At 36.6% G+C, this 27,825-nt stretch overlaps 1 protein-coding gene across 2 annotated transcripts in view; it reads right to left on the bottom strand.

The window, feature by feature from the left end:
* Positions 1 to 265: 265 nt before the first annotated feature.
* Positions 266 to 27,825, bottom strand: part of HACD4 (3-hydroxyacyl-CoA dehydratase 4) — a 38,117-nt gene continuing 10,557 nt past the window's right edge. For both annotated transcript variants that reach the window (XM_007498069.3, XM_056806664.1), the window contains 4 exons: positions 9,897 to 10,009; positions 4,915 to 5,021; positions 1,278 to 1,403; positions 266 to 653 (listed from right to left, as the gene is read on the bottom strand). In XM_007498069.3, the coding sequence (XP_007498131.1) occupies positions 571 to 653; positions 1,278 to 1,403; positions 4,915 to 5,021; positions 9,897 to 10,009 (429 nt within the window). In that variant the 3' untranslated portion in view covers positions 266 to 570. The remainder of the gene's footprint in view (positions 654 to 1,277; positions 1,404 to 4,914; positions 5,022 to 9,896; positions 10,010 to 27,825) is intronic.

Genomic DNA, 27,825 nt, shown 5'->3' with positions numbered 1-27,825 from the left:
CCTTTTGCTTAGCATAGCCTTTTCTGGGGGAATTTAATACTGATAGGAGATTGGATTACTAGCTGTGGAAAACTTTAAACATATCCCCAAAGTGAGTTGCTATAACGGCTAAACCAGGATGTGTTTTATGCATATCTTCTCTATATATTGACTCTCAACTTTGCTGGCTCTATGTTTGTACTTTGAGAAGTCAAAGGAGAAAAAAATGTACATAACTGGAAATAATTTAGGTTATTAGCCGCTGTTTCAAAAAATGAACTGAGACTCTATTCCAGTTGAATTTATTCCAGTTGTTTAGCTTACAAGAGAAAACAAAACAAGCTTCTACAAAAATATCTAATGTAACTTTCAACAACAACAAAAATCCACAGTGGTGATGAGGCAGGAAGCAAAATGTGTATGAAACAGAGAACAACCATATTTGAAAGCCCAGGGCTCTTTGAAGGGTTTCCATGTTTCACTCCAAGTTAGAAGAATTTTTCAAACATTTGGCATTTTTTTTTTGATCAAAGTACTTCAGTGGTATGTTAGCAGCAGCATATTGCACAAGATGGTCTTCATGACAAAGCCTTAGTTTTTCTTCTTTTTGACATAAAAGGTTTTGAGGATATTTTTTCTTTCCGAGTAAAGGTGATCATAGGTAAAATACATACCTGATTGGGGGGTGGGGAGGATAGAAAAGGCAAGGAAAGTTGAGTATCCATTCATATGATCTTGAATGAGTTCTAAAAGACAGCTTGGGTGTGTCAATGATATTGTCCTTTTTGCTTTTACTATAGTGATAGCTTTTATGTTTTTACTATAGTCATCTCTCAGTTGATGCTATACTACAGCAGAATTTTCACAAGACTTTCTGCTATCTCCCCTCCTATCTAGTAATATAATAAAATCAGAATGAACTAAGCATTTGTTTTACTCCCAGATTTGGGATAACTTCCCTCCCCATACCAAAATATACCATCTGTCTATTCTCTGTAGGAATAATGCCCTCGTCTCGGAGATGGTAGGTAGCCTTGAGCTTCCAGAGGCTCTCAAGATAATATTCTGTGGGATTTGCCAAGACAGCTGAAACTGAGAGCTGCTTTGCCAGGACAGGGATTTACTTTGTTAGCCCAGACAGAGCAATGAAACTTTGAAGCGCTGAAGTAGATAACATTATCCTTCTCCCTCCCTGAAAAGAACTCTTTGGCCAAACTGCCTATGAATTCAATTTGTTTAAAGTTCCTTTAAAAAACAACCCAACCTCTCAGCAAAATAGACAAAGGAGAAAAACTTACCTATAAAAAGTACCACGAGGTATATTTTCAAAACATATGGAAAATATATCGATAAGTCAAAAGGCAGTTTGGTGGAGTAAGTGCCAAAGGTTTCAAAATAAGGCAGTGATTGGTAGTTGACAAATGCTGTAGAAAAGAAGTCATGTTAAAATACACGTGTTTAGCAAGTTGCTACAGTATTGTAGGAGACTACAAAGAAAAAAGATTTTTAAAAACAATTTCATTAAAGCTGGCAAATCATTCAGTGATTTACAAAACTATTGTGGTTGTTTAAAAAGTAGCATTCTGTTGTGTTTCATATTTGTTGCTCTTTTTTGTCCGTAGGAATAAAAGGGCTTCAATTAGTTCATGATAACAATAATGATAACCAGCATTTATATAGCACCTTACTGCATGCCAGGCACTGTGCTAGATGCTTTACACTTATTAACTCATTTGATTTTTACAACAATCCTGAGAAGTAGGTGCTATTAACTCCACTGTATATATCAGGAAACCGAGGCAGACAGAAGTTGCTCAAGGGGGCATCTCTAGCAAGTTTAGCTTCTAGTCTAGCAAATGAACTCGGGTTTTCCTGATTTCAGGGTTGGTGAGAAGAAAAGGAGAATCTTCAACCAGACTCGTCATACCTCCTGCTCCCCTCATGCCCCTCTCAGATACTTAACTATAGTTGACAGATTGAAAATTTTGGATGCTTCACCTTATTTTTCATGCTGAATAGATTTGCATTATTTCAGATACTGTCCTATGACTTAAGAAACAACCTCCGCTACTCTGATTCACCGATGCACAGAAACAGCCCTGGGTTTTCATAGATTATGCCAACCAAGTATAAAATTTACACTAGATTATGCACAGGATGATACATTTGCCAGGGACAGTTACTAGTTGTTGTAGACAAAATCATAGTGGAAGAGTATTGGCAGAAGTGAAAAGTGATTGAAGTAGAAGTCGTAAGTGATAGTATAATAGTGCAGGTAAGTAGTTGTACTAGTAGTAAGTAGTAAATGGTAGTAATAGTAGTAGTACGTCATTAGCAGTCGAAGTAAGTAATAGTGGTGAGCAATTAGTAGTAAGTGATTATTAGTAGTCATAGTGATAAATAGTAGTAATAGTAGTAGTAAAGTAATTAGTTGAGGTAGTAATAGTAAGTAGTAGTTAGTAGTAGTAGTAATTAATAGTGGTGGTGGTGGTAGAAGTAATCGACATTCTCAGAGGATTTTATAGTTCAGGAAACACTTTACATTTGCAGGAAGATTTGTGGCATCCCACAAATGATGGGATGAGGTTTCAATGCATTATACAAAAGCAACATGTCTCAAGTGCTCTTGGGAGCAAGCATATCAAGTACTTTTCTCTGTTGTTTGACTCCTTCCCATATTGATTTTCTCATATTGGATTCAAAAGCCATCCTAGACTATGTTTGGTATTACCACAAATTAAGAAACATAGATGGCACGGTGTAGTGGATAGGAAACTTCACCTGGAATTGGGAAAAAGTGGATTCTAATCTGCTTTAGCCACTCACTTGCTGGGTGATCCTGAGCAAATCATTTAACTTGTGTATGCCTCAGCTTCCTTATCTAGAAAGTTATATGCCTTCCAGGTTTAATTTTGTTGTTCAGTCCTTTGGCCAGAAGGTGACACAGAAGTTTTGAAACTCAGAAATGCATATTTAACCCAAAATTTGCAACAAGGTATATTCTAAACACCTCATGAAAGAAAAAGGAAAAATTCAGACTTCTCTGATACAGAGAGAGCCAAAAAATTGTCCAGATCTGGAGGGCACCACACCTCTAAGCCCTGTGATGTGGAGGAGATAACTGCATTTAGCTCTGAGTTTATAAAACCTAAAGGAAAATCTATCCACGTAAAACATTTTCTCCATTGCCAAAGATGCGGAAGATACGGCACCTTTCATATGTGAATAATTTGGTTGCTAAAAGGGGCAGGAAAATAACATTTATGTACAGAAAATTGATAAAAATCTACTTGTGAAGAAACTCAGATCTCTCAGGTAAAATGCTGAGGAAAAGCCAGGCATTATTTGGGTGACCAGAAAGATTTATGTACTAAGGGGACTTATTTGAAGCAGAGAAATGATTGAATCAATGAAAGCCATAGAACATTGTAGTCCATCAGCTTATTTGTAGGGTTTTTACAGTCTTGAAATTTATACCTGATAGGATAATAAATCAAATAACTGAGTATGGGGAGATTGTGAAAGATTCTTGAGATGCCATCAAACTGAAAGATTTCTTGAGTATTAACTAATAAGGTAAATATGAGTCCTTAACCACTAGGAAGCTCTGATTTGAGGACTTCTAGTCAGTTAAGAAGCCAGCTTAGGGCATGAAGGTGAGAATGAGGCCACACTTGGGCTATGTATATGTACACACTTATATACACCTATAAATTGTCCCTCTAGAGTGGTAATGCTTCCACATGCTGGAGGGGGCTGCTCCATTCTCCTTCTCCACTCCTGAGGACATTTTTCACCTGCCCTGCCTCTCTGCCCAGGAGTCTAATTTGAGCACTTCCTTCCTAGCCTGTCTGGGGTAATGCAGGGGATTCACAGGTGACTAGAGGGTGTTGTTTGGGCACAAGATCTCTAAAAGGTTCACCAACACTGCCTAGAATCTGTTTAGTTTTTTGCTTTATGCTTGTGCATACATGCAGGCACCACAAACTTCAACAGTAAATTGACTCTGAAATCACAACCAATAACCACTAATCAGTCTCTGGAATTGCCAACTCTTCTACAGGCACTGAAATGACAGTCCAACAATTCAATTCTGTCAAGATGGCAGGGAAAATGTCTCTGGAATTCTTGGAGCGTCTGCTCCACAAAATAAGAGTTCAATTCAGTTCTCGGTCTCTACCAGACTCCCTCAAGGATGACACAACTTACCAAGTCACTCACAGACTCTCTATGACATTTAACTGTAGTCTCTAAGTTTCCTTGGGAAAATAATTTTCTCAATCATGACAATTAAGTCAATTAATTTGTCAGTTTTCAAGAGTCTATTCTTTCTCTCTTACAAGTACAATTACACTGAAGTCTTTGTGAAAGAGGTTAGAAGCATCATTACAATCCTGTAAGAAGTTGCTATCAGATTTATTAATTCCATTTTACAGTGAGAAAAAAAAATGAGAGGTTAAGTGACTTTCCCAAGATGACATGGCTAATAAGGGACAGAGATGTAATGTGAGCCCAAGTCATCTGATACTGAGACTAGCAAGCACACTACCATGTTGCCTTCCTAAAAGCAGGTATATCAAAATGTGTAAGAGGTATAATATTAAACATCTATGTAACACCCACACTCTATAGACGTTTACAAATGGAGTTAATTTGTTTGTACGAGAGTGGCATTTACCTTAAACATAGATGGCTCGACAAAGTTGAGGTTCTAATAACCTATGGTTTTCCTTATTGGAAGCACCATACCTCTAGCAGTGCCAAGGAATCTGGGTAAGGTTAAAAACAGGATAAGAAGGAACAGGCCAGGACAGATGGGGACGAATGAAAGAAATGTTAGCACAACATGATCTAATTGTCTAAAAACACTAATAAAACTATGATAACTTGATTGCACCAAGAAAAAATTGATAAAATGAGCCACTGTTTCCTTACCTTCAGCAAGAACACAAAGAGGATAAATGAACATCCAGAGTGTTTGACTGAGCCATGTCAAAATGTGGTAGTAAATTCCCACCACGGATAACATGCTATATGTGTATCTGAAAGGGAAAAGTACAGTCATACGTTTTGGTTTGCTATTGGCGTGATGGGTGACAAGAAAACATTTTGCTACTTTGTTAAATCTACACATATGACTGAAAAATATAGCTTTATGTTCCATTACCTTCCTGTGGGTACACTGCATGGAGCAGATGCTCAGCTACAATTCACCATGCTACATATAGATACCGCAGAAATTAAGAAGCAAAGTCTGTCTCTTTTGCTGTAAACATGTACATCCCCCAAACATCCTTATTCTTTGACCATCCTGCTGGGATGGATGTGCTTATTTTGAAATAATTAACAATAAGAAAATGATAGAACATAAGTGAGATTCCCCATCCCCCCCCCCCCATTTTACATTCACATTCCACTAGTTAAAAACCAGAACTTCTAAAACACAGGATTTAGGCTGCTTCACAAGACAATTGGACAAATAGGAGGTAGGCGATCTAGTTTCCCCACACCAATCCCAGAAAAAACTCTGAAGTTTGCATCACATTGAATAATGATCAAGGAATCCAATGAGAAGCTACAGTGACTTCTTCCCAGAGCTATATGAGAAATCAATCAGAAGCCCACTGGGAAAGAGGGCGCCTCCAGCAAGTGAGCCTCAGCATCATCAGAGATGGTAGGCATAGCCTCCAAGATTCTAAGTCTGGAGACAATGATTAGCAAAAGGCTCCTCTGAGAAAGCCCTGGGTTGGTATAAATTCCCAAGGTGGGGTTCTTGGAAGCTCAGGAGAGCAGCAGCAGGCAGTGATTTGTGTAGTGCCACCCAGGATGATGTCAGTGTTTGCAGAATGAGACAGGTAAGGGTTTAAAAAATACAACAGGGAAACAAGTTGGGGATAGGAAATGGGAAAGAGGGACAAGAATACCAGTGAAGGTATAATCATGGAGGAGGGGGAAAATCTTGCTTGGGGAAGGGGGCAGGGTAAGAGGCACCAAAAGAAAGTCAAAAAGGAAAATCATTGGAATCCAAGAGAGTGTTCTGGGTTACTTTTTAGATAATTGAGAATTAGCCAAATTATGGTATATGAATAAAATGATCCTATAAGAAATTATGACAGATTTCAGAGAACCCTGGGTAGAATGAATTGAAGCAAAGTAAAGCAAACAGAACTAGAACAGCTTAGAAATAATAAAGAGAAAAAGACAATTTTTGAAAGACTTAAATATGTTATAAACTTCTTGTCAAAGAGGTGAAAAACAAGTATAGAGAAGCTTTTTAGATATGGCCACTGTGTGGATTCATTTTGCTAAGTTTTGCTCATGTGTTATTAAGGGGGTCCCTCACTCTACCTTTCTTTCTTTTTTTTTTTTGTTAAATGAGTTGGGGATTAATTGAGAGGATTAGCAATAATGTTACCAAACAAAAGAGAACCATTTTGACATTATTTAAAATGTGCAAAAGATTAATAATATATGTGTAATCCAGATGAAATTCTTACCATCTCCAAGAGGGGAAAGAGAAGGGAGACAATTTAGATCTTTTAATTTCAGAAAACTTTATGTTGAAAATTGTTTTTACATGTAATTGGGAAAAGAAATATCTTTGATTAAAATAAAATGTGCAAAAGAGAACAAAGAAGGAAGCACAGACAAGTAGTACAATTTTACAGTAAATGTGAAGAAATTATATATATATATAAATATAAGTGGTATGAAAATTCTCTTTTTGTGTTCTATTGTGTGTATGAAAATACTCTTATTTGGTGTTTAAGTTTAGAATAAAAAATAAAAACAGAATTTACAAATTTTGGCATGCCTTTTTGTTAGCATTGCCAACACTGTCATTGCCAACAAAAAGTACTGTTTACTAAGATTTGTCTTCATGGTGTAAGTAAATGAATGAATTAGTTTGGATCTAACTTTTAGTGATAAACATTCTATTTGCCATGACATTCTATTTGACTTGGTGAACAGCTCTTTGCCTTGAAGCCAAGCAGAGCTTAGTGAATCAGACTGAAATACTTACTTGACAGCTCATTAACCAACTGACCATTAGATTGATTGTCAGTGAATCAGGAACCATTCACCTCATGCTTACAGATACTGTACAGACCCAGAAAAAGAAGTCCACTCCTCAGATGGCAATGTCACCAGTTAGTAAGCCTAGGAGAAAATCTAAAATAGTCCTGGTACTGAATATGTACTGGATGGAAATAGTACTGGATATGGAATCAGAAATACTGGGTTCAAATCCTACTTCTGCTACTTAGTTCCTATATGCCTTTGGATAAATGAAAAAAATGAAGGAGTGGTACCAGATAACCTGTAAGATTCCTCCCAGTTCAAAATCATTGGAAATTTCATGAATGGCAATGATTAAACTTAATCTGGGTATCACTACTATTTTTAATACTATCAAGCATTTTCTCATTCTACACATCTCTAAATTTTCTTCATCATTCATCCTCATGTAGGCAAAAATCTCAACTATTCTGTAGTACTCATTCAAAGGAAGATTCTTGGAGATCAACCTATTTCTTCTTCATGCCATATAACCTTAGGAAACGCTGATCTGGGAAAGAGACTGTCATTTTGAAGTTGGAAGACACAGCTTCCAAACTATCACTTAATATGGTAGTGGTGTGGCCTGGGGCAAGGTATTTAATCTCTTTTAGTATTTTCTCCTCTATGAAATGAAAGAGGTTTTTTTTTTTTTAAGATTTCTTTTTTTTCCCCTCTCTTTGCATCTGGAAGTATGATTTCATTAGTTTAGGGAATTTCTAGTATGAAAACTTTTCAGAGAGAAGATCAGTAATTTTGACTTCAAAAAGAGGAGTAGATCTAGAGTCCAGGAAGGGAAGGATATGAGAAAGAACCATATCAGTTTCAGAAGAGGATAACAACCATGGTGATGGGAATGAAGATCAAGCTTTATGAGGAATCAGTTGAAATAACCAAACCACAATGGCCCAATGACCACAGACAATTGTAATTGTAGGCTTCCATCATCTGAAGGGTTGTCACAGTGAAGAGGGATCAGATCTGCCCTGCTTGGCCTCAGGAAGTAGTAGTTGGAAGCTACAATTAGAATTAAGTTGGATATAAGGAAGACTTCATAACAACTAGTGGTTCTCATAAGTAGAGGGGGTCACTTCAGGAAGTAATGGATTTCCCATTACGAGAATTCTTGAAATGGAAGCTTATTTGTTAAGGTTACAATAAGAGCCCTTCTGTACAGTTCTGGGTTAGATTACATAGTCTTCTGAGGTCTCTTCTAAATAGGAGATTAATTTGGTGGCAGAAAAACCATAAGTTCTAAAGGAGTAGGTCATATGACTTGGAACTATAACACTTTTTTAAGCTTCTTTGGGGCCTTATAAATGAATTAAACTGCATCCCATATGTTTAATTAGGTAGACTGGGTACCTGAAAAAAATTGTTCTCTTATTAAGTCATAGTCCTTTTTTTTTTTTACAAGAAAACCACTTATCTATGGAGGATGCATTAACTCTACCAGAGCCACTGGGATGCTAATTACTTTAGAAAGAAACTTTCCAAACTGAGGTACATGGAACTCCTTTATGCCACTGCTATTGAGACATCACCTTGTTAAATCAGGTTATATCAATATGACTATATGTGTAAACCTTAAAATTTAAGGTTTACATATGTAGTATGTATGTATGTGTGTATGTATAACTTGTTTTTATATATATTTAAAGGAATCTAAATTCTAGACTTGGAAGAAGAGATCATAGTATCCAATGATTCTTCACTTTTTTGTGTCATAGTTCCCTTTGACATCTGAATCTCTCTAGGCTGTGCTCCTGACTCTCCTGAAATTTCTCTACTACACCATAGAAATTTCTTCACCCTGGAAGCTCACTCTACCTCTGGATTATACATATATACTCCTGTGGTCTCTCTATCTAATTGGCTGCTTCCTCCTACAACCTCTGTTTTAATGGTGATGACTGGAATGCCATATCTTCATCCCTCTGCAGGATACAGTCTTGACCATCTAGTTTTTTTCTTCCATATAGCCATCCTGACTATCTTTTATCTCTTTCCCACCATCTTTTCTTTTATGTGTCGTCATCTCCCATTGGAATGTAATTGGAAAGATAAGAACTGTCTTTCTTTCTGCTTGCATTTGTATTCCCAAAATTAACACAGTGACTGGCATATAATAAATTTAATAAATAAATAAGCATTTAATAAATACTTGTTGACATAATTCAACAAAATAAAGCACACAGTATTGAAATGCAATTAACAAAATACTTTCCCCATCTCCATGGACCCATTCTAAAATCTCATTTTACAAATACAATAGTAAAGCCTCAGAAAAGTTGTCTTTCCTCAAGATGACACAGTAAATGGTAAGCTCCAAAATTTAGCCCCAACTTTCTTAGTTCAGATTTCTTTCCCCAAATACTTATAATAAATACATGCCATGAGAAGGTTCTTTTGTCCTGGGAAGATGAGACCCTATATTTTCAATATTTTTAAACTAATAGGAACCTGGTTTTAAATTTCTGTATGAAACATATAATGAAAGGCCATGATTTGTTTATTGAAGCCGCATGTACCAGAGCATTACTGAGGAATGCCTTTCATTAGGAAACAGCTGTGAGATGGGTTTTTTTTTTTTTCAAATTGGTGTCATGCCAAGTCTTTTGCTCTGGAAAATTGAATGCAGTGATTTGCTTTTGTAATATCTTGAGAGGTTTTAATTATCTCTGATATGCCCATTATAGAAAGCACTAAAAATACATTTTCATATCAAGATAAAATAATTCACATAAGGGTTATGTTTTTCTGCACTATTCAAAATAACCAAATATAAGCATGTAGAACTTCTTTTTCCCATATGAAGCAATTTGGCTTTGGTTTTAGCAATCATTCTGACTTCTTACCTAACCACGTCCAATAGATTCCAGAGGAAGAATAAAACACACACAACATATTTTCCTTGGACTTCATCTTGACTGGTGATCACCACAAAAAGTATGATTATTCTCTCAGTTAGCTGTAAGAGAAATAAGAAGACTGACTTTGGAACTTGGGATGATTATTCTGCCAAGTTACATATGAGATACTCTAATTTTCACTTCCAAACTGGAGTTTCAACTCCCTTTTTGAAATTATAATTATGAAATAAACAGAACTATTAAAATGGTATGTGCAATAACAACAACGTAAATGGCAAGGAAAATAAAAATAAGAAATAACATTGTTTAATCATAATGACTAAGCTTTGTCCCTAAAAAAAAGAGAAGAAAATATACTTTTGTCCTTTCTGTACAGAGATTGAGGTGGGGATGTACTGATGTATAACATCATATATACAAACAATGGATGTGGTGCATAATTTTACTCAACTGTGTTTGGGTTTTTTTTTTTACCTCTTTCATCATTATTCTTTATATAGGGGGATACTCTCTGGGCCAAGAAGGGAGAAGGAAATATTTTTAAAGTGAAGGTGATATAAAAACAAAAGATAAGACAAAAAATTGAAAATCCATTATACTTTTTGTGAATTAGAGGTTTTTTTCATTGCTCTCTTCAAAAAGTAAGTCGGTTCAGTGGATAGTGCAGGAACTAGAGTCAGGAAGACCTAAGTTCATCTAACTTCAGAAACTTACTATGTGACTGTGGGTCAGTCACTTAATCTCTTTGTGCCCAAGTTTCCTCATTTTCAAAATGAGAATAATATTTGTACCTGAATTTACCTAACAGGTATTCTGTGAGAATTAAATGATATAATATGCATAAAGTGCTAAACAGTCCCAGAACATAGTAGTTACTTTAAAAATGTCTGTTTCCTTCCTTCTGATCCACAGATATAAACCTTCAGCCCCAATATTTCCCATATTACTAATATCCATTTTATACTCAATTATCCTTATAATTGAGTATAACTCAATATAATAATATATAATAATAACTCAAAATAACTCAAAACTTAATCTTGATGGACATTGCCTAGGAATTCAACCATCTTAAGCATGATTCCATTATTGTTATAGTCATTGTTACTATTGTTGTTGATGTTCACCACTATCTATGTAACACTTCATGATTTGCCAAATTTACAAATCATTTATCCAGGGAATACGTGCAAGGCACTATTACTATGGCACCTTTGGGTGTGCCAGGCACTGTGCTAAATGGTAGGAATGCAAATATAAGCAGAAAGAAAGATGGTCAGGATCCCACTGGGAATGATCTTTAGATCCAAGGGATTGGAGACCTCCCCATAAACATCCTAGTTTATTAAAAGCAAATGGTCTTTCTTTAAGGGATTGCTTGGTGGTTTTACCACTGGTAATAGCTTCATTTGTTCAGAAACTTCCAAGTCTAGGGACAATAATGGTTTTATATATATATATATATATATATATATATATGTATATATATATGTATATGCATGTATGTATATAAAACTTGCTGGACTTTTCTTAGAGGAAGCTGGAACTTGCATAGACTATTAAAAGGTATATTTCAAGGCATCTGCTCTCTTTCCCAGCTCCCAGCCACCTTGCTAGTAGGGCTCTGCATGGCACCCAAGACTTTAACAGCTAGCCCAAGGAGAGCAGGAGTCAAGCAGCCAAATGACTCATAAGAATTTTTAGCACAAGACTTTAGCACGAGAATTTGTAGATTTGCACTTCCAACAATGGGGAATATCTGTGAACTTGCATTTTGACTTCTTTCAGATGCTTCTATGTCATACTTGAGGAATATATTCTTATTCTGGCTGCCATATATTTATGGTGGACAGAAGCCTAGTGTTGGCATCCAGTGTAAACTTAACCACTGTTACCAAGAAGTTCCTTAAGGAATGACCCATTTCCCAATTTGGATTCCTTTTCACTCGATAGTAGCCCCCATTTCTTGAGTGAGATATTAAGATTTTTCACTCCTACAAATCACAGTCTATTCATTGAGGTATTGGGAAGATGATCAAGTAAAAATAAAAGATGGAGATAATGTGGCCATGAGTAATGAGTGGTTATTTAATGGGTTGATGATAGTGATTATAGTAATGATGGTTCTGTTGAATGACTTGTGACTCACATGAATATTGGACAGTTGGCTGCTAATGTTTATTTCATTTTTGTTGATAAATTAATTTTTATTATTTTTACATTTTAACATTATTTATTTTAAACATTCTTTTATTTTTTTAATTTCACTTTCAAATCCTCTTCTTCCTTCACATTCTATCTTCCACCCACTGAGAAGGCAATCACTGTGATATCAATTATACATGTGAAATTATGCAAAACATATTTCCATATTAACTATATATCCAAAAAAGCAAGAAAAGCAAAGAAAGTGAGAAAAATGATGCTTCAATTTGAACTTAGAATTCATTAGTTCTCTCTCTGGAGGTAGGTAACATTATCTTCCTCATGAATCCTTTGTTATCGTTTTGGATCATTTTATTGATAGTTTGGCTGCTAATGATTAGAAGAAGCATGTGTAATGGATGTAAGATTAGGCTCCATTTTTTCTGAAATATGAAGCTTTAAGGCTTTAACATACAATAACTCTTTACAGTCTACCCACAATCCAAACAGAATAGTTGAATGTTGGGATTCTTTTTTTTCCCTTTACTTTATTCCAGTGACAAATTTACACCTAAGTTTTCCAAGATGACATGATCCATGCTGTCTCCCTCCCCTCTTCCTTTCCCTCTCCCAGAGTTGACAAGCAATTCCTCTGGATTATAACATGTATATCACTCAAAACCCATTTCCATATTATTTATTTGTGTAAGAGAGTAATCTTATAAGACTAAAACCCCCAAACATATACCCAAATAAACAAGTGATAAATCATGTGTTTTCTTCTGCTGAATGCTAGAATTCTAAAGTAAAAACATACTCTGACAAAACTTGTGTACAAATCAGTCTTGAGAGACCTGGTGCTCTGCCTATTGCTCTCATGCACATTAGAAACACTTAACAAAAAGCATGAACTTATATAAATGAGATTCTCCTCATATGCTCTACGTGAATTCTAGGCAGAATCCCAAATATGCCACATTAAATAGATCTCCAGCTGATGTATGAAACTGTGAATGACTGAAAGGCATTAATAAAATGTGTTCAGTCTATTTTCCAACAACTATCAAAAATCTTCCCCCAACTTCTTCATTTCTGCTGCCACAATCTTTGTCTGGGAAACTGGATCTACGTGAAAGCCCCATCAATGAACGAAAGTCCTCCAACCGCACTGGAAGGGCCCATTTAGATCACTGCCAAGGTCTTCAGATATGGCCTCATGCATCACACTGAAAAAAATATTCCTCCACCTTTAGACTTGGGTATCATTCCCTAAATACAATTAAACCTCAAAGGTTCGATCCAAACTAACCACAATAGCATACTGTGCCCCCAAACCACCAAAAACTGGGAAAGATTTTGAGGAAAATTTCATAAGATTAAACACTAATAAAATATATAGCAAAGGTACTGAATATATCAATTTTCATATGCGCACGACCATAACTAATGATATGAAAAAACACTTATAATTCAACCACAAAAAGCAATAACCAACATTCAAGATGTCTATAGCTTACTAAAATTTACTAAAAAAGAGAGGAACTTAATTCCTTTTTATTTTTTTGTTAAGGTTTATTTTTGATGCAGTTGTTGTAGTAATAATAAAATAAAATAATATAATATAATATATATGTATATATAAACATATAAAATAGACTTATACATTTATATAATATATTAAATATATATAATATATAATATATATAATATGGGTTTGGAGTCAGAAAGACTCATCTTCATGAGTTCAAATCTGAACTCAGATACATACTAGCTGTGTAGCCCTGGGCAGATCATTTAACCCTGTTTGCCTCAGTTTCCTCATCTGGAAAATGAGCTGGAAAAGGACATGGCAAAACACTCCAGTATCTTTGCCAGGAAGATTCCAAATGGGGTCAGGAAGAATCAGACATGACTGAAATGACTGAGCAACAAAAAAGCATTTAAGGTATGTAGAGCACCTTACATGATCTCATTTCATCCTCAAAACAACCCTCTGAGTTAGGTGCTATTATTATCCTAAATTTACCAATTACGAAAGATTAAGCTCAACTAATCAGCCCATAGGGGCTTAGCTAATAATTGTTGGAAGCAGAATTCAAACTCAGCTCTTCCTCATTCCAAACCCACTGCTTTGCCTGGCTGCCACAATTGATGTGATTATAAGTCTGTCAAGAGGATGGAGTGATCAGCAAATGGAAATCTGAGTTTCTGACTCCAAGTCCAACTAAGAATTCGTTCTGTTGGAGAGGCAGAATTGTTGAAGTGAAAATAACAATGACAATAATTGGCATGTATAAGGCACTTCAAAGTTTACCAAGCACTCTGTAGACATTACCTCGTCTGGACTTCTTAACAACCTTGTGATGTAGCTGCTACAGGTATTATCTCATTTTCATAGGTGAGAAAACTAAGGCTCAGTAGATTAGGTCAATTTTTTTTTTGTCCATGTTCACATCGCTGGGAATCGGTTTATTTTAACCCAATATAAGGGAGTACTTTTTCTAGTTTAGGGCAGGGAAAGAGTAGAGAATATTACTCTAGGGGACCACTGGATGAAACAAAGCAACAGCCATGGGATGCTTCCCAGGCCAGCTTGATGCCAAGCTCAGCACCCTCTCGATTCTACCACGCTCTACATGAGGCTCTGAATCAGGAAACTTGGCTTTAAGTTCCTGCTCTGATACATGTGACATCAAGCAAGTTACTTAAAGTCTTGAATTTCTGACCCGTCTTCTGCAAATTAGGATAATAATATTTACCTTTCCCCATAGGATTGTTTTGCGGAAAAGAAAACTGTATGGTGCCCTATAAATGTGAGCTGCTATTGCTATAAATAAGGTTGGAGGAGTTAGACAAATGGCTATGTTTAAGGTTGTGACTAGTGTTAGGGAAAAGGGAAACACCCTGCTTCAGAAAAGGGGAAGTACTTAACATTTTTCAACATGCCTCCTCTTCTTATAAAGGAAGACTAATGAGAAACTACCGAGCTAATAATCTCTTCTTTAGTGAGGGTAAATATAGAGTAAAAGAAGTGTTCTAAAAGACAGAAGATGCAACTCTATAATGAAAAATACTTATTCTAAAAAAAAAAAGAAAAAGTCAATACATTTTTCTGGCATTTTTGTGATTTCATCCCAGACAATAACTAGGGCAGGGTGACTGGGACTTCAGCGCAGTAGGAAGAATTTAGAGAATACGCTTGTAATTGTCATTTTAGCAGCGTAGAAACGGTGCTAAGCTCTTAGCAGGAATAATTAGTTATAATGGGAAGCTACCAGATGGCACAGGCTTCCTCTCCTTGGTAGTTGTCCTCAAGGGAGTTCCATGTTTGTATAGTCTGCTTCACTCCCACCCACAACCTTTGGTCTTTCCCCAAACTGTGTTTCATCCTGATGATTGCCCTAGACACCAAACTTGCTAGTGATAGCTCTACTGGATCCTTCTACTATGTAGTCACTGAACTGAGTGCCCAGAGGATCAGGGAAAAATAAGATGAAACCAACGCTAATTTTGACGAGGAAATAGATTTCTCAGGGGTTATAGGACCACTGAATGTTATTGTGCAATGACAAGATGAGATTCATTATTAGGATAGACAAAGTTATTAAATCAACCTACTTTTCTGCCAATTTATTTATCTCTGAGGCTAATTGTGGGCCCCAGCACAAGTTTAATTATGCTTTGTTTAAAGTCCTCTCCCAAACCCTGAAACAGGGAAAAAGCAAGCAAACAAACAAAAACAAAACAAGACAAGCCACTGACATAGCGCTTACTGGTAATGTTCTATCTAGCTTGGCATATTGATTCTCTTGAATTAGGTATCAACCAGCCAGTTATTATAGATAGTCTATTAGCGCTGTGTCTTAAAATGAAGAAAAGTGTATCATTTAATAAAACTCCAACTGAGAGGTTAAAATGATCCTGTGCCACATGTTAGACAATTCAATTTAAAACTTAGACCAAAATGAAAGTAAAGCGATTATCTAGTTAAACAAATATTAAGTAGCTATTATGTACCAAACACTATGTAACAAGCTGGGAATCCAGACAGTAGCAAAAGAGCAAAACAGGGCCTGCCCTCAGGAAAGTTATTTTCTACCAGTGGAAAAAACCAAAGAGAAGTAAACACAAAATAGATAAAAAGTAGTCGGGGGAAATAGTGATAGGGAGAGAAAGCACCTTAGCAACTAGAAGAATCAGGGAAGGTCTTTCGTGCCAGATGGTACTTGAATGAAGCTTTGACAGGAGCTAGGGATCTCAAGGGCCAGAGATGAGGAGGGAGAGTAGCCCAGGTAAGGGGGACGACCTCTGCAAAGGTTCAGGAGTTTCCTACCTGAAATTAGGATACCAATAAAAGTATTTGAAACATTATGCGTCTGGGAAACTTGAAGGATGTGAGCAATGACTAAAATGAATTATTACTGCATAAATCTCATTTAATACCTTGTTTTAGCTATTAAAAAGAAATCATATTTCAGTTATAAGGAGTGGAAAGCATTTTTGGTGGGGGGGCATATAGCCCAAGTTATTTTACTTCTGTGAAATTTCTTCCAGTATCTCAGTCATTTTCTCTTGGCTCTTCAAAACAATCAGCCAATTACTTTCCTCTGCACATAAATAACATTTTAGTAATTCAATTGCATGTTATATATACACGTGTATGTATGTGTGTGTGTGTGTGTGTGTGTGTAGTTTGAAACCACCCACATATTTCTTTTCTACTGCTTTTCCTCTACAAATGTCTTACTCTGATGATTAATGAGGTTATTATGCTGGGGATTCTGAAATCTCAAATCCCTCTTGGCGGAATATAAGTGTTGTCAAATTCTACCACCACCCCAGACAAGCATTAGACTGTCAAATGCTGGAGGATCAGTACGAGGAAATTCCTCCCCAGAAATTTATTCCTATCCAAGTAATGGACTTTTTAACATTTTGGTCACACAAATCCACGAAAGAGATGAAAATGTGGAACAACCCTCAGTCCTGGGAGGCCCCTCTTGACTTCTACTTTTGCTTGGATAGTGGCAGTGGCCAAAAAGGAAGGGAAGAGGCAGAAATTGCTGCTAACAACAATAACAATTTGTTAAGCATCACCGTTCTTAGACTCCCTCACAAATATTAATTCAACTGAAACCCTTAGTAGGATAAATCTTGTTTTGTTTGGCCCAAGAGAATTGATATAGGAGTAATGCGTTATTGTTGTTATTGGGACAGGAAGATGGTGCAGTGGATAGGTATTAAGCCTGGATTCAGGAAAACTCATCTTCCTGAGTTCAAATCTGGCCTCAGACACTTACTTCCTAGTTATGTGACCCTGGACAAATCACTTAACCTTGTTTACCTCAATTATCCTAATTTGCAAAATAAGCTAGAGAAGGATTGCCAAACCACTCCAGTATCATCACCTCAGAGGATCTGCTGACTTTAGTATTTTGTAGTTCTCAATAATTAATGGAGTATAAGGAACTCATTCTGAAAAATTCCTTAGAAAACCAAATGGGTCTTAGGTTTAGAGAGGCTACTTAATAGAAGACCTAGATCCTTCATAACGTGGCTGCTGGTTCCATTCTCAATCCCCTTTTGTTGACTTTGATCCTGTTCTAGTGGAACCTGGAATTCAGAAGAAGGAAAGAAAGGAAAGAAGAAACTCAAGGAAAAGTAAAATAAGTGGAGGAGAAAGAAAGACAGCATCTTGCAGAGACCATGAAAGCACTGGAGGTACACTGGTGGTATTGTGGAGTCAAGGACACAAAATGGATTTTATCCCATAGTGAGAACTTGGGTCTCCAGCCAGTTCAGGGGGGTCCTACTACCTTTGAACCCATGAATCCTGCCTACATATGGGATCTCTCAGACAGAATGGGTTTGAGAGAGATGAAAAGTGAGGTCTTCCTTTTGGACCACGGATGGTGAGGGATGGTTCTTTTGGTAGGGTGGGAGAGAAGAGTGTAAAAATAGTTCTGGTTGGGTAAAAGGATCTAGAGTAAGTTCTAATTCTGTTACTTTTTACTTGTGTGATCTTGGACAAGTCTCTGGGCCTCTGTGTTCTCATCTGTAAAGTGTCAGATCCTATGAGCCCTCCGATGCTATGCTTTTTATATTGTAAAAAAAAACTTGTGATTTTTAAAAAGAGGCCAAAGGTTTTTAGAGTATTCAAAAGTCAACACCTGTGCATCATAGACTTTATTTGAGAAGATAGTCATAAGGGCCTGGGCATAATGAACACTTAATAAGAACATGAAAAATGAAATTGGCCACATTTTACTCATGAAGAAATGACTGGTTACTGATGTGGGAGTTAATTCATAATCAAGTGTCTCCGTAATCATTGATTTTCAGAATAAAGACCAAACTGAAAGACCAACTAGAAAAAAAAGGATAAAGATGAGAGAAAACACAGTTCTAGCCTGAAGTATTTAAATAAGCTATTGTGTCACCTACAATAAAAGAGAGTAATGGACAAAAATAAAGGCAATGTAAAACTCATCAAATTATAATTTTAACTAACACAAAGCAATTGTCACAAAAAGGACGCAGAAAGGACCCAGAACCTGTTTCAGCCAGGAAATGCTTGCTCTCCTTATTAAATTAAAGTATCAGAGAAACATGGCAGCCCCAGGCAACAATTACTGACAGTGCAAGATATTTTCAAAACATTATGGAGGAAAAAGATGGAAGATTAAGCGCAGTACTACCTCACAAATCAAAGAACAATGAAAAGCAGATTAGGGGGGAAACAAGCCCGCAAAGAACTTGGCATGAGATCTGGTTAAACTAGATTATCCTCAGAGAATTTGTAGATGAAACAGAAGGACCATAAGTAGATATAAAATGAAATCGACCTACTAGGGTTTCTCCTCAGGGAGGAGAGTTCAAACCATTGCATTTGGACTCTAAAACCTGATTATCAAATGGTCTATTTGAGGAAATGGCAATTACAACTAAGAAGATAAGTCAAAGTTTGGATAATCTACAACAAGTACACACAGAAGGAATTCCTGCTTGAGATAACCAGTCATCCAGAATTAATGTGCCAAGTCCCTGCTAAAGTACTGAGGATAAAAAGAAGAGCCAAACAAACAGTCCCTGCTTTCAAGGAGTTCCCAGTCTAATGGAAGAGCCAACATGTAAACATCTATGTACGAGTAAGATATATAGAGGATCATTTGGGGGCAGAGTATTTTTAAAGAGAAGACTCTAAGAAGACTGGGAAAGCTTTCTTACAGAAGATGGGGATATTGTGGAGATACAGAAGAAGTCAAGAAAGCTAGGAGGCTGGGATGAGGAAGCAGAGGATTCTAGGCATGGTGGGGGCTGGGGTGAGCCAGTGAAAATGTTGGGAGGCAGGAAATGGAATAGTTTGTTGGAAGAAACAGTAAGGATACAAAAATACCGCCGGATTATAGGATACTTAGAGCGGAGTAAGGTATAAAACGATTGGAAAAGTAGGGAGGGGCTGAATTCTGAAGGGCTTTCAGTCAAATAGATTTTATAGTTGATCCTGGAGTCAATAGGGAGTGATTGGAGTTTATTGAACAGGGGGATGATGTGATCAGAATTGTACTTTAGGAAGATTGATTTGACAGCAGATTGGAGGATGGACTGGAGTGGGGAGACACTTTAAGGCAAGAAAACTAACCAGGAGATGATTGGAATAATCCAGGAATGAAGTAATGAGGACCTGTACCAGAGTGGCTACAGAGTGAGAGAAGAGAGATTTTATGAAGGTAGAAACAGTGGCACTTGACATCTAACTTGTATGAGAAAGAATGAGGAGTCCAGAATGATACCTAGGTCCTGAGCCTGGGTGATTGGGTGCCCTTGAGAGTAATAGAGAAGTTAAGGAGAGCTGAAAGTTTGGGTAGAGATAATGACATGTTGAACTGAAGATGCCTAAGGGACATTACTTCAAGATGTCCAATAGGTAGTTGGCGATACAAAACTAGAAATCAAGAGGATGGTTAAGGTTAGACAAGTAGATCTGAGATAGCAATTTTAGAAAAACATTCAGGAAGGGAGATCCTGGGTTCAAATCTAACCTCAGACACTTTATAGCTGTGTGACCCTGGGCAAGTCACAACCCCAATTGTCTGAACTTTGCCACTCTTCCGCCTTGGAACCAATACTTAATATTGATTCTAAGAAGAAAGATAAGGGTTTAAAAATATTCGGTGATTAATTTTCAGGATATTTCCAACAGGAATTCTAAAAAGAACTAAAAAGGATCTAGATAGTACTATTACCCTCAAAGAGGCAAATAAAACTTAATCTCCTAGAAAATGATCTATATCTTCACCAAACTTATCCTTGATGAAAATAGGAAAAGGTGTAGGCAGTCTTCATATTCTCAGACAACTTTTCATAGTAGATCACATCTAAAATTATTGATATATTTGGGGTATTATATCACCTTGTTTTCTAAATATATCCCTCCCCAACTGAGGGAGCCTGTAAAAAGAATGTAAAAAAGAAAAAAATTTTAGGAAAACTAATCAACATATCAACAGAATCTGGCAATATAATGCAATACTCTACACTGACTGTCCCACACCTCTGCAAAGATGTGAGAAGATACGATTTCCCAAAATATATAAGTGAAAACTGATATTTAAAATTCCCATTTGCATTTTTATTTAACATTTCTCCCAATAGTTACTTATTACTCTTGAGCCATTTTTTTGCTCTCTATTTTAACAGTTAAATAAATTGAATAGCTAATAATCTTTTTTCTTTTTTTCCCCTTCCTTCTTTTTTATCCCCTTCCTTCTTCTCTCTATCCTTCCCTCCTTCCTATCTTCCTCCTTTCCTGCTTTCCTCTTGAACAACCTGAAAGTAGAGTGGTCACTCACAGCTCAGTCCCAAATTACTAATCAGCATAGCTACTTTGACCTGCACTGTTTCCTCCTTAAGCACCTAATGGTACCCTGACCCAAGAGGATCTCCATAATGGTTTCAGACTTAGAGCAGACTCCAGATCAGTTTTAGCCCTATTTCTGCTCAGAACTCCTAAACTCAAGTGATCCCTTGGCCTGAGCCTTAACTTCTCTGGTTAGAAAGTCTTAGAGGCATGTTCCGTGCTCAGAGCTGCATATTATTTTCTTACAAATACTGAAATGATTTTGCCTTCTGAGTTCTAATCAGGGGTAGGTGGTATACCAGGAATTTTTGAAGGCTATGTCAGCAGAGACCAAGCATGAGCAATTCCTAACAATTTGAAAGGGCATTAAAAACTCTGACCTGGTAAAGAATTATGTACCTGTTATCTGAGATCAGTCTAGCTAAGCTTGTAGAGGCTCATCGCCATGTTGGTCCTAAGGGTGGCAAAATTATCTTGGATCCAGAAATGATTTCTATTAATAGATCAATGAATAACTTGTTCTACTCCCCTTCTACTCTCATGGTTCTAAACCTTTGTGTGTGTGTGTGTGTTATGGGATTCAGTGGGGTGCTGAACTGGTCTGTCCTCTCTTAAGAGCTTTAGTATGAGTATTTACACCCCGGAAATTAGTAAGCTACAAATCAGGGTTTGATTTAATGTTTTGTTGATCACCCAGATTTATGAAAGTGATAGAAAAAATGTTAACAATTAAGATTTAACTTGACAGTGTGTCGAGCAAGGATTCCCCCCCTCCCAAAGAGCTATTTATTAAAACATTTACTGGCACACCCTTTGGCAGCCTAGTGAAGTCTATGAATCTCTTCTTAAAATATTATTATTATTATCATTTAAAACTTTTACCATCTGTCTTTGGATTAATAGCAAGTATCGGTTCCAAGGCAGAAGAGAAGTAAAGCTTGGCAATAAGGGTTAAATGACTTGCCTAATTCACATAGTTAGGAAATGTCTGAGGTCAGATTTGACCCCAGGACCTTCCATCTCCAGACATGGCTCTCTATTTACTGAGTCATCTAGCTGCTCCTCAGAATGTTATTTTTAAAAGCAGAAAATAAAACTTAAAAAGAGGATTATAAAGGAAAGTTGTTTTATGGAAAGGCAGCTCTCAAAATTAAAAAAAAAAAAGTTTATGGATTCCATGCAGGTAAAGAATCCCTGCTCTACAAAGTTGTGGTAGGATCCAAAGCAGCAGCAACAGCAGCAGACAGAAACTTTTAAAGCTAAATCACAATTTTTTAAAATAGGGAGATATTTGCATATTTCAATGTGATTATGAAATAAGAAGAAAATATATCAATATATTAATGATATTTAATTGATATGTCACATTGTCATTTTTAAATGATACATATCTAAACGAATCCACTGATAATGACAACGTTCCTTAAGGTTTTCAAAAGATTTCACATATATTAACTCTTCTGAGCCTCATACCAATTCTAAGACCAGCTACTACAGCTGGGTGGTACAACGGAGAATACACTGGGGCCAATAGTCAGGAAGATCCACATTCAAATCACATATTCAGATACTTACTAGCTATGTGACTCTGGAAGAGTCATTTAACCTCTAATTGCCTCAGTTTCCTTAAATGTAAAAGGGGATAACAATGGCGTCTACCTCCCAAAGTCATTGTGAGGTGATATTTATAAAGCACTTTGCACAGTGGCACATAGTAAGAGCTATATAAATGCTATTATAATAATTATTTTTTGGTCTCTATTTTAAGGAAGAGTAAAGAACTCTTAGGAGATGTTAAATATCTTGCCTATGGTCAAAAAGAAAGCATCTTAGGAGGGATCTAAACCCAGGTTTTCCAGTGCAAGATCTACTGTGGAATGCTACTTCTAGGTGCTTTCTGGGAATCAGGAAGACTCATCTTCTTTGAGTTCAAATCTGGCCTCAGACACTTACTTATTAGTTGTCTGACCCTGGGCAAGTCATTTAACCCTGTCTGCCTTAGTTCCTCATCTGTAAAATGAGCTGGAGAAGGAAATGGTCAACCACTCTGGTATATTTGCTAAGAAAACCCAACTGAGGTCATGGAGAGTCAGACAGGACTGAACAACAACTCTGCTACTTCTAGACATCGTTTGCAAGCCATAAAGAGACACAAAATAAAAATCTGTTTTGCAAATGAAAGTCTTTTATCCCAACATGTACAAAACTCGTGAAATATGTATCAATGACTATTCTACTAAGTTTAGGTCTTTTGTTTTCTTTTTCCACTTCCAAGCTGTATAGCACTTATTTAAATTGGGTATAATTTTAGAAAGTCATAATGGCTTTCCCCAGCTGTCAGATAAAGTAAGGCCTTTGAAAAGAAAAGAGAGAAAACCCACATCTGGCAGCTCAACCAGATGATAAAGGAGACTTCGTTCTAGGGTCACTTTTGGCTTCTTAGAAAATATAATAAAAAACCCTGCGGATAAAGTGCCTCACCTTGAATATTTTGCAAGTTTTCACAAAGGCTGGCAGCAGAGGTTTATCTGATTTTTAAAAAATTAAAGCCAACTACGAATAACAATTACAATGACTTGTTTTGCTTTTACTACTTGAAATTAACAGTTCCATGCAATTTTCTAATCAAGTATGGTTAACTCTTACACAAGTAACTTAACTAATATCTACTCTGAGTTTTTTTCCCTTTTGAAAGAAATAGGAAATAAAGGAAACCAAGAAATATTACCCAATTTTGCTGTTTAAAAAAATAACAGGCCCCTAGTGTTGTCTCAATTCTCAACATGTCTTTAGGAAATAAGGCATGCATTCTTCTGTTCAATGATGGGTTTTTAATAATGGAAGAGGAGAAGCTTTGGAGAGGAAATCATATTTTGGTGTTTTCTTTATAACTCATTTCATTCTCCTTAAAATCCTAGAGAGAAATATGTGAATAAAAGGAAAAGAGAAATAAAAATTTTAAACTTGCCCCATGTCAAATTTAAAACTTACAGAGAGGGCATGCACAATTAAATTAATGTTCTACCCAAGCAGTTAGAAGGCAAGTTGAATTCAGAGTCATCTAGACATGGATTCAAATCCTTTTCAGACTTTTGTTAGCTTTGTGACCCTGCTTAAGTCACTGAACTTCTGTCAACCTCAGCTGTAAAATCTGTAAAATGGAGATATAATAGCAACTACCTCACAGAAGTGGTTGTTAGGAACAAATGAAATAGCATATGTAATGTCCTTTACTAACTTAAAAACATTGTACAAATTTATCTATTTATTATCATAAATAATAATAAAGAAAATGGTCTTTCCCCCCCCAACTGAAAGGCAGCACCTTGTTGTTCCTATCTCTTATTTACTCTATTGTGAGTTCTTTGAGAACATGCACTGTCTTGCCTTTCTTTGTGTCCCCTACACTTAGTAGACAGTAAATAAATGCTTATTGCCTGCCTGACAAATATGTACATTCTTAATTGTCTTTTTTTAAAAAAGGGAATAGTGAAGTTAAAGCATACTGAAGACTTAAAAAAGTGGCTGGCACACAGTATAACAATGTTAAATATATTTCTCCAACACTTATCTAGATAGTATGGAAACTTTGATTTCTCTTCCTCCCTCCCCACTGTCTGACTGTTTCTCTCTCTGTCTCTGTCTCTGTCTCTCTCTCTCTCTCTCTCTCTCTCTCTCTCTCTCTCTCTCTCTCTCTCTCTCTCTCTCTCTCTCTCTCTCTCTCTCTCTCTCTCTCTCTCCTCTCTCTCTCCCTCCTTCTCTCTCTCTCTCTCTCTCTCTCTCTCTCTCTCTCCTCCTTCTCTCTCTCTCTCTCTCTCTCTCTCTCTCTCTCTCTCTCTCTCTCTCTCTCTCTCTCTCTCTCAACTCTCTCTCTCTCTCTCTCCTATTACTTTCCATCTTAGTATCAACTTAAGACAGAAGAGTGGCATGAGCTAGGCAATTGGGGTTAAGTAACTTGCATAGAGTTAAAAGTGTCACATTTGAACCCAGGTCTTCTTGATTCCAGGCCTGCTGCTCTATCCATTATGCTACCTCTCTGCCCCCGAAATCTTGATCTCTTTAAAAAAAAAAAAGGAAGCAGCCTAACTGTGAAAATCTAATATAGGAGAATATAATGAAAATATAGCAATTTTAGATCACAAGGTATATTCTTAACATATACAATATAACCATCTATTGAATTTTGTAAGTGCTATTTTACTCTGAAACCAATATCACATGATTTTTCTATTTTATAATAAAAAATGAAGCCATAGAAAATAGTTAAAATATGGAACATCATCATATGGTATTATAATATTTCTTCCTTTTCTCTACTACCAAATAAGGCAAGTACAGAAAATTGCTGTTACCTTCTTAAATAACATGAGTTACCCCAAAGAGATAATAAGGAAAAAGACCTGTTCAAAAATATTCATAGTTGTGCTCTTTGTGGTGGCCAAAAATTGGAAAATGAGGGGATGCCCCTCAATTGGGGAATGGCTGAACAAATTGTGGTATATGTTGGTGATGGAATACTATTGTGCTCAAAGGAATAATAAAGTGGAGGAATTCCATGGAGACTGGAACAACCACCAGGAAGTGATGCAGAGCGAGAGGAGCAGAACCAGGAGAACATTGTACACAGAGACTAATACATTGTGGTATAATCGAACGTAATGGACTTCTCCATTAGGGTCAATGCAATGTCCCTGAACAATCTGCAGAGATCTAAAAAACACTATCCACAAGCAGAGGACAAACTGTGGGAGTAGAAACTCCGAGGAAAAGCAACTGCTTGACTACAGCAGTTGAGGGGACATGTCTGAGGAGAGACTCTAAACAAACACTCTAATGCAAATACTAACAACATGGCAATGGGTTCGAATCAAGAAAACATGTGATACCCAGTGGAATCACGCATTGGCTGGGGGGGGGGGGAGGAAAAGAAAATGATCTTTGTCTCTAATGAATAATGCTTGGAAATGATCAAATAAAATATTATTAAAAAAAAAAACAAAAAAACATGAGTAACTAACAATGTTTACTTTTGCCATGAAGGCAGACTTTCTACTTTGGCTCATTTCAAAGCAGAAGAGACCTGATTGCCACAACTCTAGTAAAATTAAATTTTATAAAATACAATTCTCTTCTGTCAGATCTAAATCAATTACTACTTTTTTTAAGGAAATAGTTTCAAGAGAACTTCATCTGAATTCAACTTAGCTAAAGAGTAGATCTTCATTCGAATTCATTTCTGTGATAGCCATACTTGACACTGATACGATATTTGTTTTGTACTTCAACTCCTACATGTCAACAGTTAAAATTCATTAGTTGTAGCAAATATTTCTGCAGATCCTTAAAAGTAAATTCTCACAGATTAAAAATGACAAAGTGTCATTGTCTCTCTAGGATTTTATTACTTTGTTTAGCTTCCAATCTTTTGATAATTTGTCAGGAATAGTTAAATACCACATGTCATGCTCAAATGCAAAAACTCTCTTAATATGTTTCTCAGTAATCTATTGCTGAGCTGAATTCTGATATGTTTTGATTTCTGCCCCACTCTGCCTTAATCTAGGAAACTAAAAATCCATTTTTCTCAATTTAGAATTAAGTCAAGAACTTGACAAATATCAAACATTAAAATTTCTATGTACAAAGAATAAATGATGATTGCTAATGAAAGTATGACTTATTGTCACATACTTTTTGCTTTTTTAATATATTTGAAATTTAACTCTTTAGTACCCATACTGTCATTCTTGTATTATATATCATATTTCCTTCTTTTTCTATTAAAAAAATTCACTGCCACTTTTTTCTTTCTTCCTTTAAAAAAATCATTATCATTGATACATATTGACTAATTTTGTGCAATGTCACTGTAAATCTTGAAATTTTCTCAGACTTGTGAATGTTAAAAATTTCCCCATTGGGGAATTCTCCATTGGAACAATTCCCTACTGGGAACATTCCCCATTTGGAAAGTGAGAACTCTACTTGGATCAAAAATGGGAAGACCTCTGCTCCACCCATACTTGGGACTGCTTTAGGGGAGAAAACTCCTTGCTGAACAATGAAGGTCCTTAGACACATAGTTATGATGAGGCAGGGAGTTCTTTAAGCCATGCCTATTTTTGGAATTGATACAGTGGGATGCTGCGTACCTGTTGAAGGTCAGGCAACTTGTAAACTTGCCAGGAGCAAAGAGGTGAAAGCTTACTCAGAGGTTTTCTCTGGTTCAAACTTACTAAAGGGATTAGTCGACCCAGCAGTGAATTCAGAATGGACTGTCCTTTGGAAGACGTCTACTGTGATTGGTAGATGGAAGAACTTAGGGAAGGTGACATAGGAGAAAACCCCCTATATAAGAAAAAGCAGAATCTCTCATGAGGATTGCTTGAAGAGAAGCTCTTGAAAGAGGCTCTGGAGAAGGGAAGCTCTTGGAGGACAATCTCTAAGGAGGTCTCCCTGAAGCTCCTCTGAGGGGACTCTGTCCCTCTGGAGGCTCTTGAGAGAGGCCCTTTGAAACAGTCTCTGGCTGGAAGGCTTTTTGAGGAGGACTCTGGCTGGAACTCTCTCTGAGGAGACTCTGTTACTAGAATCCTTGCTTAGACAGACCTTGTGGTGAGTGATAAAAGACTGACTGACTGATCACTGATCTCTCTCTCTTAAGACTCAGGTCTAGGCCATGTTGGCTTAAGGCCCTTCATACTTATTTCTTTTTTCTCTCTTTCTCACTTTTCTTTAATTCCTCATTGTATTATTAATTAAAGTCTCTATAAAACCCAGTTGACTTAGGTATATTCATAATTGGGAATATTTCCCTGGCGACCACCTTATATTTGATTTAAAACAAGACACTGTAGTGAAAACATACTTTCCGCGGTCACAAATTTACTCACCCTCTCTTATATCTAACAC

The sequence above is a fragment of the Monodelphis domestica genome, chromosome 7 (assembly GCF_027887165.1).
Source record: "Monodelphis domestica isolate mMonDom1 chromosome 7, mMonDom1.pri, whole genome shotgun sequence".
Taxonomy (NCBI): domain Eukaryota; kingdom Metazoa; phylum Chordata; class Mammalia; order Didelphimorphia; family Didelphidae; genus Monodelphis; species Monodelphis domestica.
Note: the sequence above shows the minus strand (reverse complement) of the source record. Positions and strands in the feature narration are given on the sequence as shown.